Raw genomic sequence first — 13,037 nt, 5'->3', positions numbered from 1 at the left:
TTGCACTGACAATGAAACTAATTCTTGAATAGATCATTTGAGCCTTGAGCACTTTGCAATATTCTAAGTATGTAAGAGAATGATAATCCCTTACTTCATGATAAGTACTCGCTAACGCTCGTACTTATTCATGAAGAAAGGGATTATCATTCTCTTACATATACGTAAATATCTGTTTTATATTGATTGTAATTTGTATGTGAGGGCCTCAGGGAAGATTAGTTTATTGTAACTAACTGAGTTTACCCTCTGTAAATAAAGAATTTATTATTATTATTATTATTATTATTATACTTAATCCAAAGAAAAATTGGAAAAACATAACCCACAATATGATTGGTTCAACCTGGAAAAAGAGATGGACAGACATAGCTGAAACCAAATCTACTCTTGAACACGCAGAAATAAACAACTGGAATTTTTGGAAACCAAATATCTGTTGGAGCAGTGTCAGAGACCACAAAAGAGACATCAGTAAATGTATAATTAAATCTAGAATTCTCAAAGAGACTTATAAAACCCAAAGTGTCATTTCACGTTTTGACACCGACCGTGCGAGGGCTGTATAGCCAGTCAAGGTCGTTAAAAACTCCCATCATCACCGTTTTGACAAAACAAAGTCGACTAAATGTAAGTTATGTATGGAAGGGCTTGAAGATTACAAACATTTCCTAGTTACCCGTAAAAGCCTAGATAATGTGAGAAATGCTCACCGCAGCTCATTAAAACAGATAATGACAGACAACCAGATTATTTATAATCATGTCATTAAATCAGAACTGGACCCTATCCATTAGTCCAGACAATCAAAAAACCATGAATACTTGTATTATAACAAGTGGAAATTTTTAACTGTAGATAATCTAACTATAAAGTCTTATCAATGAGTTTTATATCCATTTTGAAATAATATAAGTTTTATAATTTCTTGTCAGACGGACAAAATACATGTTTTCTCTCTTTTTACCATTTTATCTTTATTTTATTTAATTAATATAACTATATAAACAAGTTACACTTCGTGTTGCTTAGTCTTTAGTTTTCTATGTTGTGTCATCTGTACTATTATTTGTCTGTTTGTCTTTTTATTTTTGGCCATGGCGTTGTCAGTTTGTTTTCGATATATGAGTTTGACTGTCCATCTGGTATCTTTCGTCTCTCTTTTACATTAAATTATTTTAAAATAAACGCATATATTTTTAATGCGGTGACCCTGCAAATAGGGTGGACATCCAATAGAAGATTCCAATCCTTCTCACTATACAAATCATTTAAACAAGTCAATCAAATTTGGACAAGATTCACTTTAGGCCAAATATGGCCTTGAATTTCAACTTTATCATAAAATGTCAAAATGGCCATAATTTGTTTCTTAAATGGATCTTTTTCAAAAGCCTTGGTTCAAGGTTAACAGGTTAAACAAATCTCATCTCTTCTTTTGTGTACATTCTAGGTTTCAAAGTCAGCTCACTTTGGATATATTGTTAATATACGAAGGTTTTTTGTGCATTTTTTGGACCTAAAAGCTTGAGAAAATCCTTGGCCGCAACCTAGGATCCAAAATGTTCTGTAGCCAAATGTTGCCCAATGATGATAACCCTTCGTGAAGTCAGATGCCGTGTTGGTACACGTTATATAATAGTGTAAAGGTCCAAGTTCTCGAAAGATCAATTACGCAAAATTATACACGAAATTGTTGCAGTCCCTACATTTAACCTTTTGATCCCACTAGACAATAGAACAGGGATTCGAGAGTGTGATCTCAGAATCTGCTCTAATCCCTATTCTCTGCCCTTAACTATAATATCATTGTTATCAAATGTATATAGGATTGTGCCTGATATTCATATGATGAAGACATAATCTTTCAATCTGTTTAATTGAAGTCTGGAGCTGGCATGTCAGTTAACTGCTAGTAGTCTGTTGTTATTTATGTATTATTGTCATTTTGTTTATTTTCTTTGGTTACATCTTCTAACATCAGACTCGGACTTCTCTTGAACTGAATTTTAATGTGCGTATTGTTATGCGTTTACTTTTCTACATTGGCTAGAGGTATAGGGGGAGGGTTGAGATCTCATAAACATGTTTAACCCCGCCGCATTTTTGCGCCTGTCCCAAGTCAGGAGCCTCTAGCCTTTGTCAGTCTTGTATTATTTTTAATTTTAATTTCTTGTGTACAATTTGGAGTTTAGTATGGCGTTCATCATCACTGAACTAGTATATATATTTGTTTAGGGGCCAGCTGAAGGACGCCTCCGGGTGCGGGAATTTCTCGCTGCATTGAAGACCTGTTGGTGACCTTCTGCTGTTGTCTGTTCTATGGTCGGGTTGTTGTCTCTTTGACACATTCCCCATTTCCATTCTCAATTTTATTATCTAAATGTTATTTTTCAAATGTACATATATTATTTTGATTTTTGATTTTGTTTCTTTAATCTGGTTACCTTGTAAATTATAAATCAAAATTTATAGTCGACGCCCGGCGAATAATCTTCAATAACTGAAGGATCGCTAGAAACTAAAAGAAGAACCTGGTATGATTTTTTTAATTAATCAAAGTTGTAGCAATTATTATTCGTATTCCTACTTTTATCATATTATTATGATAATACCACTTTAATTGAAATATTTTATACAATTAAATATTGTGTCTCTGAATATAAATATATTTTTTTTCATGAAAAATAAAATTGAAAAGATAACAGAAGAAGAAGAAGAAGAAGAGGAGAAGAAAAAGAGATGCACTTCAGAACCTTCTGAAACATCCTCCTAGATATAAAGAATCAAACATAAAAAAGCCTACCACCCTCCATCCCTAAGGAAATAAAATGCAGATTACTCTACCAGTTGTCGGGCGAACCGTGTGATACGGGTGCTCCGATAACGGAGGAATCCACTACACGTAAGAGAAGAAGGCAAGGAATCTGACGTCCCTTTCCCCTTACTTATATTTCCCTTGTAACGATCTTGAAATGTCGTTTGAAAATACGGGAATTTCTGAACATGATAAAGAAGTTTTGGACAGATTGTTTAATCCAAACTTACCGTACGGTGATGTAGTTGAAGACAATAAAGACACACCATCTACTGAAGGTGTGGTATGATAATAAAATTTAAGCCCTCCAGACAAGATGCATAAAATTAAAAATTTTAATTTTGCGTGATAACCATGATATTGATAACTTAAAAAAAATGACCAAAATCCCAATTCAAAAGGATAACTCAATAACAAGTCAAATCTATGTGTTCTTAAACCTTCTAGTCGCTGTCCGTGTTTAACTGGGTTAGTTAAAATTGTTATTGTGTTTATATTTATCTATTTTTTTTAATTGTAGGAAATTTACTTTCACTCTATTACCATGATTACCATGATTACAATAGTGTGCACAATTAAAAAGGTGATATGGCTTCCTATTAGAATTTATTAATCATTTGCCTTTTGCTAAATTTTCTATCCTCAGTAAATTTGCCTAAAGTGTTGGGGCTTGTGGGTTTGTAGCATGACTGGGTCAAACTAAGACTTAAAATTTGGCATTTAGGGATAAAAGCAAAAAAGGGGCTCAAAGTCAGACTAACGTGTCCTCGTGGGATGACATGTCTACCTATTCACTGTTAATTGTGTGGACTAGGATGTTTTAACATGTTAAAAACTGGCTTAGTCATGTTAGTGTGTCAGTGTAGTAAAAAATAGGGTACAATAGATATAGGAAGATGTGGTATGAGTGCCAATGAGACAACTCTCCATCCAAGTAACAATTTATAAAAGTAAACCATTATAGGTCAAGGTACGGCCTTCAACACGGAGCATTGGCTCACACCGAACAGCTGTATATATTCATATCATCCTAAATGTTTATGTACTGACCTTAAACAGTCATACATTGTCATACAACATCATTATCATGATTATCGGTGAATATTTCTACATTTATGATTTGAGTCTTGAGTTCTAACTTTTAAAGGTGAATATTTGTACATATGTTTAATGTCTTTACTGATATATTTTACAGAGGAAGTTGAAACTGATGAAATAAAACAAGTAAAGATTCTTGAAGCAGATGGAGTTAAGGCAGCTGAATCTGGGGACCTACATAAGTCACTGGACCTCTTCTCTAAGGCCATCAATGTATTACCTAGGAGGGCATCTGGATATAATAATAGGGCACAGGCCCTTAGACTTAAAGGAGATATTGAGGGTATGTATGGGTTATACAAATTGAATGAAATCGCTAAGTTGAGAGACATAAAGCCTAGCCCTTGACCACTAAAAAAAACCTACTGCCATGAAAGGAATATTAATGCAGTAATAGGAATAAAGCATCTATCTAATATAGATCCTCAGAACAAAAAGGAGATATTCATTGCATGTAGAACATGTAGAATAAAACCAGACCTCTAAGTCCCCTAACCTCAGATTGACTGTTGGTTGCTTAATGTCCAGCCCTAACCTCAGATGATATTTGATTAGATTTTGTAGAGCACAGGCCTTCTGACTAAAATGAATTATGGGAATGTTTGTTGTTTAAATTATGTTTACAGTTAGTTCAGAAGAACTCCCAACTTGCCCAAGACTAGGTCCTCATACATCAAGATAAGTACAAGTATAGAGTGAAACAATCAGTTCTAGTCACTAGATACCAAAGAATGCAGCTGGATAACGAAAACAGATTTCAGATCGTTAAACTGGAAGTATCTAAGGTTGTTGTCAAAATGAATAATTATGTTTCATCAGTATTAACATTACTAAAGTATACATTGTGTATCTGATTAAAAGAAGATTAATAATATTGCAAAGGAAATGATCAGAATACCAGTTGTTAAAATGCACAGTATAATTTGTTACAACTTAAATAAAGCCTACAAAAATACAAAAATTACAGGTAAAGTCTTAATATGAGTAAATGATATAGTTCCTTTCTTTTCATTCCTTTCTTAAGGCACCTGCCTCCCAAACAGGAAGTAGCACAGGTTAGCTACTAAATCTACAAAATTATAGACACTGAAATATAGTTCCCTGTAATTATCATGCCTATATGTACATATGTACAGGTGTACTGTGAAAAATTTTGGTTATATCTTTGGAGCAGTTCATTCAAGTATGTGTGTCTTTAGTTTTGTCAAATTGCAGGCTAGTTTTGTCATTTAATTAGGTGAGAGTAATGATACAATACCAGTATGATTGACAACTGCCATGATCACATGATGATCACCAAACAATCAGAAACAAGGTGGAGCCTAATTAGAATGTCCCACCTTCTTAAATGCCAATCATATTGACCAAATTACTAATCAACCTCAGTCTTACATAATTAAGCAGATTCTTCATAATTATATATCTCAATACACAAATACTTGACCTCATTATTGAATACACAAAAAATGACAAATGTATAATTTGATGTTTGATAGATCATAAGAATGATATATTTATTCATTGTCTATAACTTTTGATCTACACTACATAAAATAATTCTATAAATTATGCCTGAAAGATAGAAGATTAAGGATTAACAAGATTTTTTTTTTCAAAAAAAGACAAAATATTAAATCTAAATATAAAAAAAGATATTCAAGTAAGGTCTTTATTTTATTGGATAAATTTGTGCAATAATCATCTGTAATGAATCAATAATTTAGGTTCTACTTATCAGTGATTGGCAAACCAATATTTTTTTTAGTTTAATCCCCATCAAATTTCTTTGAACAATATTAGTCATTTGAATACAGGAAGTATATTTTTACAATGAAGAATGAATCCATTTTACAATAAAACAATTTTTGTTTAATTTGTTTGTGTTCAAAATCAATAAGCAATTCTTAGAGGAGAAAAATAGTATACCTATGTTTCAACTTACAAAATGCCTCCAAAACAACCTTTTTCTATTAATTTTTTGAAACAATGAAGATCTTAGTTTCAAGTCTATCTGTTGGTCCCATGTCCTACAAGGATAATTGATAATCTTTATTAGAAGAATCTTTATTTGTCAATTTCTTCAGTTTCTAAAGATAAAATGTAAAAGGTGAAACATGTAACAGGGAACATATATCATTTGGTTAAGATAATAACAATTTTAACGAAATTGTTCACCCACTCTCATTGATTCATATTTAGCTCATTTTATCTACTGAAAAAGTGCTTATTCTTCTATTAAAGACCTGTAGTTAATGCAAATAGTGCTATATTAATGTTCTTTTTTTGTCCACACCATAATTTAAGGTGGTACATAACACTACAGGGAGATAACTCTGTAAAAATCAGCTCAACATTTTAATCACGTTCTATTGTTAAGGAAGTATTAAGCTTCTCAATGATCAAAATTAGTGTTTGTCAAACTGCTATATATCCAATGAAATTTTTCCGATAAAGTGTGTTGTTCAAGTTTTTGAATTTTTTGTATTTTTGTCATTGAAAGGGTCAAAGTAAATATTTTGTCAAAATGTTATGAAAATTAAACAAGCCAAATTAATTTTAGTCAAAGTGTTTGGTACCACCTTAATGTAATTTGAAATTTTTCAAACTACTCTTCCAATCTTTCCATGAGTGATTTCCATCACTTTGATTTATGTTTGATGCTTATCAGCAGCAAGAATTTGTGTTGAAATTCTTATATAAACATTAATTCAAACAATATGTGCAGATTCCCAGGAAAGCATGAACATTTCAGGTTTAGTTTTCATATTTAATAGAATGGTGAAACTTTTTCATCTCACTAGCATTCTAAAAATAAAATAAAAACAAAAAGTGTTTTTGTATTCTCTAAAACAAATATGAATTTGAACTGGTTTCAGGTGCCATAGATGATTTGAATAAAGCTATTGATTTAAGTAATGGACATGGTCAAGTAGCTTGTCAGGCCTATACACAGAGAGGATTAATCTACAAACTAGAAGGTAAATTAAAACTGGGTAATGAAAATTAATAAAAATTTCCAAAATATTATTCCTCATTAATACAAAGTCTTAAAAAAATGCTGTATCTATTCTTAACTATGACTCTTCTTACAATTTCTATAGATTGTGCAATACAGCTCTCAATTTGGATTGTGATTAAATATTTTATATAGCATAGTTTCTGACACAGAATGAATGTGGTCTAAGAACTTAAGAATTTGAAATTGAACATTTACCTTTTATGGTCCAATATCCCAAATCTAAATACATTAGAATCAGCATATAAAAGAACCCCTAGAATTCAATTTTTGAGGAAATCAAACAAGTTTAATTTTGGACCCTTTGGGCCTCAATGTGGACCAATTTGATAACAGGGCCCAAAATCCAAAATCTAAATACACGGTTAGATTCAGCTTATCGGACCAACTTGAAAATGGGTTAAAATCAAAAATATAAATTAATGTTTAGATTCAGCATATCAAAGAACTCCTTGAATTCAATTTTTGTTAAATCAAACTAAGTTAATTTTGGACCCTTTGGACTTTGATGTGGACCAATTTGAAAACAGGTTCCAAAATCATAAATCTAAATACACAGTTAGATTCAGCATATCAAAGAACTCAAAAAAATATTTTTTTTATGCCCTCGCCAAAGCGGAGGGGGCATTAAGTTTTACCCTTGTCCGTCCGTACGTACGTACGTCCCAAAATTGGTTTACGTTCTCTAACTTAAGTTTGCCTCAACCAAATATTATCAAACTTATACACAATGTTTATTACCACAAAACACAGATCAAATTTGAATTTTGGTGGCGTCACTTTAACCGTTCTAGAGTTTTGCCCCTCTATAAATGGAAAAATTGCAAAATTTTTCATTTCCGTTCTCTAACTTAAGTTTGCCTCATCCAAATGTTATGAAACTTATACATAATGCTTATTAACACAATACACAGATCAAGTTTGAATTTTGGGGGCGTCACTTTTACTGTTCTAGAGTTTTGCCCCTTTACAAATGGAAAAATTGCTAAATTTTTCAATTTTGTCGAGCCTTCGACTTTTGTCGAAAAAGCGAGACATAGCGATCCTACATTCCATCTGCGTCGTTGTCGTCGTCGTCGGCGTCCACAAATATTCACTCTGTGGTTAAAGTTTTTGAAATTTTAATAACTTTCTTAAACTATCCTGGATTTCTACCAAACTTGGACAGAAGCTTGTTTATGATCATAAGATAGTATCCAGAAGTAAATTTTGTAAAAAAAAAAATCCTGTTTTTCCATCTTTTACTTATAAATGGACTTAGTTTTTCTGCCAGGAAACATTACATTCACTCTGTGGTTAAAGTTTTAAAAATTTTAATAACTTTCTCAAACTATCCTGGATTTCTACCAAACTTGGACAGAAGCTTGTTTATGATCATAAGATAGTACTGTATAGCGGGTAATTTTCGTGGGGTGTTTATTTTTCCGCTTATTTTGGCGGATGAAGGAAAATCACAAAAAGAAATTCCGCGAAAATTTATGCATACATTCGATACTTCCTAATAGCTAAAGAGTTTTGTAAACGATCTATGTTTTCCGGTCGACGGGTCAATAACTGTTAATTGTATAATTTCATAGAGATTCATACACTTATTCTCAAGTTATTGTCTGGAAACCAAATGTCTTTGGATGACCGTAAAAAATTGTGATTGTATAAAAACTAATTGTTACTGCATTCAACTATTTAGCCCCCTCTTTTAAGCACACTTGGCCCTAAGAGCACATGTTGTCATTATTGCGTTAACTTTTACAAACATTTTCTACTCTGAAACAACTGGGGGTATGTTGTTGAAATATGTCTAATGCTCCCACCTACCAACCAATGTGATCACCAAGACAAAATATAGAACATAGGGATAAAAATTGATTTGCAATACATCAACACATCTGAAAAATGATATAAATAAAATACTGTAATTTTAAAAAAAATTGTTGCATTGAATAGAATTATATTTTTATGTTAAATTATTACCATTAATTTGACTGATTTTTATTCAGGCATGGAAGAAGAATCTCTAGAAGATTTTAAACATGCAGCTTCTTTAGGAGGACAGTTTGCAAAGCAGCAGGTGGTTGCCATGAATCCATATGCTGCCATGTGTAATCAGATGTTGTCAGAAGTCTTTCATAAAATCAAATGTGGAGAAATGTAGGTCAAGGACAAATGAATGAAACCTGGAAGAGTCATATTATGTTTTTGTTGCATCAAAATACCACTTCATTATTTGAATGACCATAAAATATTCAGTTTGTTATTTTAATACATTTTTTTTCTTGATTACCAATGTATTCTAGATTTCAGAAGAGAAAAGCAAAAGTTTAAGAAAAAAACCATTAATGAATTAGAATTTTGTAACAATGATAAAGCCCTTTTCAGTATTAATATATTTTTCAATAATGTTGTGATGTTCTAAAAAGTATTTTTGTTTTATTTGTTTTAGTAAAGTAGATGATAAGAAAGTTGATGCTACAGTGATCTAATTTAGTGTGGGTCTGAGGTCCTGGACCTGTGTTTTCTGTGAGGAAACTTTTCATTTTTGAATTACAAAAGTCAAAGACCTTCCCTTCTTTACACTGATACAGGACCTTTGACTTTCTTAAGCAGAACCTTTCATTATTTAAAGTAAATTTGAACCCCGGTACTACAAAGTGATCTGAGAATGCAACTGTTATTATACGACCGCAAAAATTGACAATTTTTTGGTCGTATATTGGTATGACGTTGGCGTCGTCGTCGGCGACGGCGTCGTCCAAAGACACATTGGTTTTCGCAATCTAACTTTAGTTTAAGTGAATGGATCTCCATGAAATTTTACCATAAGGTTCAATACCACGAAAGGAAGGTTGGGATTGATTTTGGGGGTTATGGTACCAACAGTTAAGGAATTAGGGGCCAAAAAGGGGCCAAAAATAAGCATTTTTGTAACTTCCAGACAATAACTTGTGTGTAAGTGTATGGATCTCTCTGACATTGTACCGCAAGGTTCCATATCACAAAGGGAAGGCTGTAATTGATTTTGGGGGTAATTGCCTCAAAATTTTAGGAATTAGGGCCAAAAAAGGGGCAAAAAACAAGCATTTTTCTAGTTTCATGACAATAACTTGTGTGTAAGTGTATGGATCTTTCTGAAATTGTACTACAAGGTTCCATATCACAAAGGGAAAACTGGAATTGAGTTTGGGGGTAATTGCCCAAAACGTTTAGGAATTGGGGGCCAAAAAGGGGCCAAAAATAAGCATTTTTCTAGTTTCCAGACAATAACTTGTGTTCAAGTGTATGGATCTCTCTGAAATTGTACTGCAAGGTACCATACCACAAAGGGAAGGCTGGGATTGAGTTTGGGGGTGATGAATCATACGGGGGTTCAAAAAATTTGGGGGGGGGGGGATTTTTTTCTTTCTTTATTTTTCTTTTTTTCCTTTTTTTTTTCCTTTTAAAATTTTCCATTTTAAGTTGGTTATTTCTGATTGATATTTAAAAGCAAATAATAATGATATGGTAGGAGATACACACCAAACAGGATGTGTAAATTATTATATAATAAGTATTGTGCAATAGCAAGAAATTTTAAATTCCACAGTATTGCACAATAGCAAGAAATCTTCAATTGCACAGTATTGCGCAATAGCAAGAAATCTTCAATTGCACAGTATTGCGCAATAGCAAGAAATATCCAATAGCACAATATTGTGCAATAGCAAGAAATTGTCAATTGTACAGTATTGCACAATAGCAAGAAATATTCAATTGCACAGTATTGTGCAAAAGAAGATACTTCGTATAAATTGCTTATTTCTTGATCAATTTCAATGGGGTTTTATTCTTGAATTCTTGGGGTTCTTTAATATGCTGAATCTAACCGTGTATTAAGTTTTTGGATTTTGGGCCCCGTTTTTAAATTGGTCCACATTGAGGTCCAAAGGGTCCAAAATTTAACTCTGTTTGATTTCATCAAAAATTGAATTATTGGGGTTCTTTGATATGCCGAATCTAACCGTGTATTTAGATTCTTAATTTTTGGTTCCGTTTTCAAATTGGTCTACATTAAGGTCCAAAGGGTCCAAAATTAAACTTAGTTTGATTTTAACAAAAATTGAATTCTTAGGGTTCTTTGATATGCTGAATCTAAACATGTATTTAGATTTTTGATTATGGGCCCAGTTTTCAAGTTGGTCTAAATCGGGGTCCAAAATTAAACTTTGTTTGATTTCAACAAAAATTGAATATATGGGGTTCTTTGATATGCTGAATCTAACCATGTATTTAGATTTTGGATATTGGACCATAATAGGTGAATGTCCAATTTAAAATTTTTAAGTTCTTAGACCACATTCATTCTGTGTCAGAAACCTATGCTGTGTCAAATATTTAATCACAATCCAAATTCAGAGATGTATCAAGCTTGAATGTTGTGTCCATACTTGCCCCAACTGTTCAGGGTTCGACCTCTGCGGTCGTATCAAGCTGCGCCCTGCGGAGCATTTTATTTTTTTATTTATATTTTAATTTGCTATATTTTGTTATAAGCCTTTGGTATGATGTTTTATATGTATGCTTAGCTTCCACATTTACTATACTATTTTATTATTATGTTTCTACACTAGCTGTCTTTCTTTAGCCATCTTTCACTGCTTATGTGTAATTTTCCTAGTTTTTATACGACCGCAAAAATTGAAAATTTTTTGGTCGTATATTGGTATGACGTTGGCGTCGTCGTCGTCGTCGTCGTCGTCGTCGTCGTCGTCGTCGTCGTCGTCGTCGTCGTCGTCTGGCGTCGTCCGGCGTCGTCCGAAGACACATTGGTTTTCGCACTCTAACTTTAGTTTAAGTGAATGGATCTCCATGAAATTTTACCATAAGGTTCAATACCACGAAAGGAAGGTGGGGATTGATTTTGGGGGTTATGGTACCAACAGTTAAGGAATTAGGGGCCCAAAAGGGCCAAAAATAAGCATTTTTGTAACTTCCAGACAATAACTTGTGTGTAAGTGTATGGATCTCTCTGACATTGTACCACAAGGTTCCATATCACAAAGGGAAGGCTGTAATTGATTTTGGGGGTAATTGCCTCAAAATTTTAGGAATTAGGGGCCAAAAAAGGGGCAAAAAACAAGCATTTTTCTAGTTTCATGACAATAACTTGTGTGTAAGTGTTTGGATATTTCTGAAATTGTACTACAAGGTTCCATATCACAAAGGGAAAGCTGGAATTGAGTTTGGGGGTAATTGCCCAAAACGTTTAGGAATTGGGGGCCAAAAAGGGGCCAAAAAACACATTTTTCTAGTTTCCAGACAATAACTTGTGTTCAAGTGTATGGATCTCTCTGAAATTGTACTGCAAGGTACCATACCACAAAGGGAAGGCTGGGATTGAGTTTGGGGGTGATGAATCATAAGGGGGTTCAAAAAATTTGGGGGGGGGGAATTTTTTTTTTTTCTTTTTTTTTCTTTTTTTCCTTTTTAAATTTTCCATTTTAAGTTGGTTATTTCTGATTAATATTTAAAAGCAAATAATAATGATATGGTAGGAGATACACACCAAACAGGATGTGTAAATTATTATATAATAAGTATTGTGCAATAGCAAGAAATTTTCAATTGCACAGTATTGCACAATTGCAAGAAATCTTCAATTGCACAGTATTGCGCAATAGCAAGAAATCTTCAATTGCACAGTATTGCGCAATAGCAAGAAATATCCAATAGCACAATATTGCGCAATAGCAAGAAATTGTCAATTGTACAGTATTGCACAATAGCAAGAAATATTCAATTGCACAGTATTGTGCAAAAGAAGATACTTTGTATAAATTGCTTATTTCTTGATCAATTTCAATGGGGTTTTATTCTTGAATTCTTGGGGTTCTTTAATATGCTGAATCTAACCGTGTATTAAGTTTTTGGATTTTGGGCCCCGTTTTTAAATTGGTCCACATTGAGGTCCAAAGGGTCCAAAATTTAACTTTGTTTGATTTCATCAAAAATTGAATTATTGGGGTTCTTTGATATGCCGAATCTAACCGTGTATTTAGATTCTTAATTTTTGGTTCCGTTTTCAAATTGGTCTACATTAAGGTCAAAATGGTCCAAAATTAAACTTAGTTT

General features: G+C 32.8%; 1 protein-coding gene across 1 annotated transcript; it reads left to right on the top strand.

The window, feature by feature from the left end:
• The first annotated feature begins 2,927 nt into the window (after positions 1 to 2,927).
• On the top strand, positions 2,928 to 12,359 carry LOC127719331 (tetratricopeptide repeat protein 36 homolog). Its single transcript, XM_052225390.1, has 5 exons — positions 2,928 to 3,096; positions 4,014 to 4,199; positions 6,793 to 6,894; positions 8,930 to 9,914; positions 11,953 to 12,359. The coding sequence occupies exons 1-4, from the start codon at positions 2,976 to 2,978 to the stop codon at positions 9,082 to 9,084; spliced, it is 564 nt and encodes a 187-aa protein (XP_052081350.1). The 5' UTR covers positions 2,928 to 2,975; the 3' UTR covers positions 9,085 to 9,914; positions 11,953 to 12,359.
• The last annotated feature ends 678 nt before the right edge of the window (positions 12,360 to 13,037 follow it).

The sequence above is a fragment of the Mytilus californianus genome, unplaced genomic scaffold, assembly GCF_021869535.1.
Source record: "Mytilus californianus isolate M0D057914Y unplaced genomic scaffold, xbMytCali1.0.p SCAF_11, whole genome shotgun sequence".
Lineage (NCBI taxonomy): Eukaryota > Metazoa > Mollusca > Bivalvia > Mytilida > Mytilidae > Mytilus > Mytilus californianus.
This window is presented reverse-complemented; position numbering and strand designations above follow the sequence as displayed.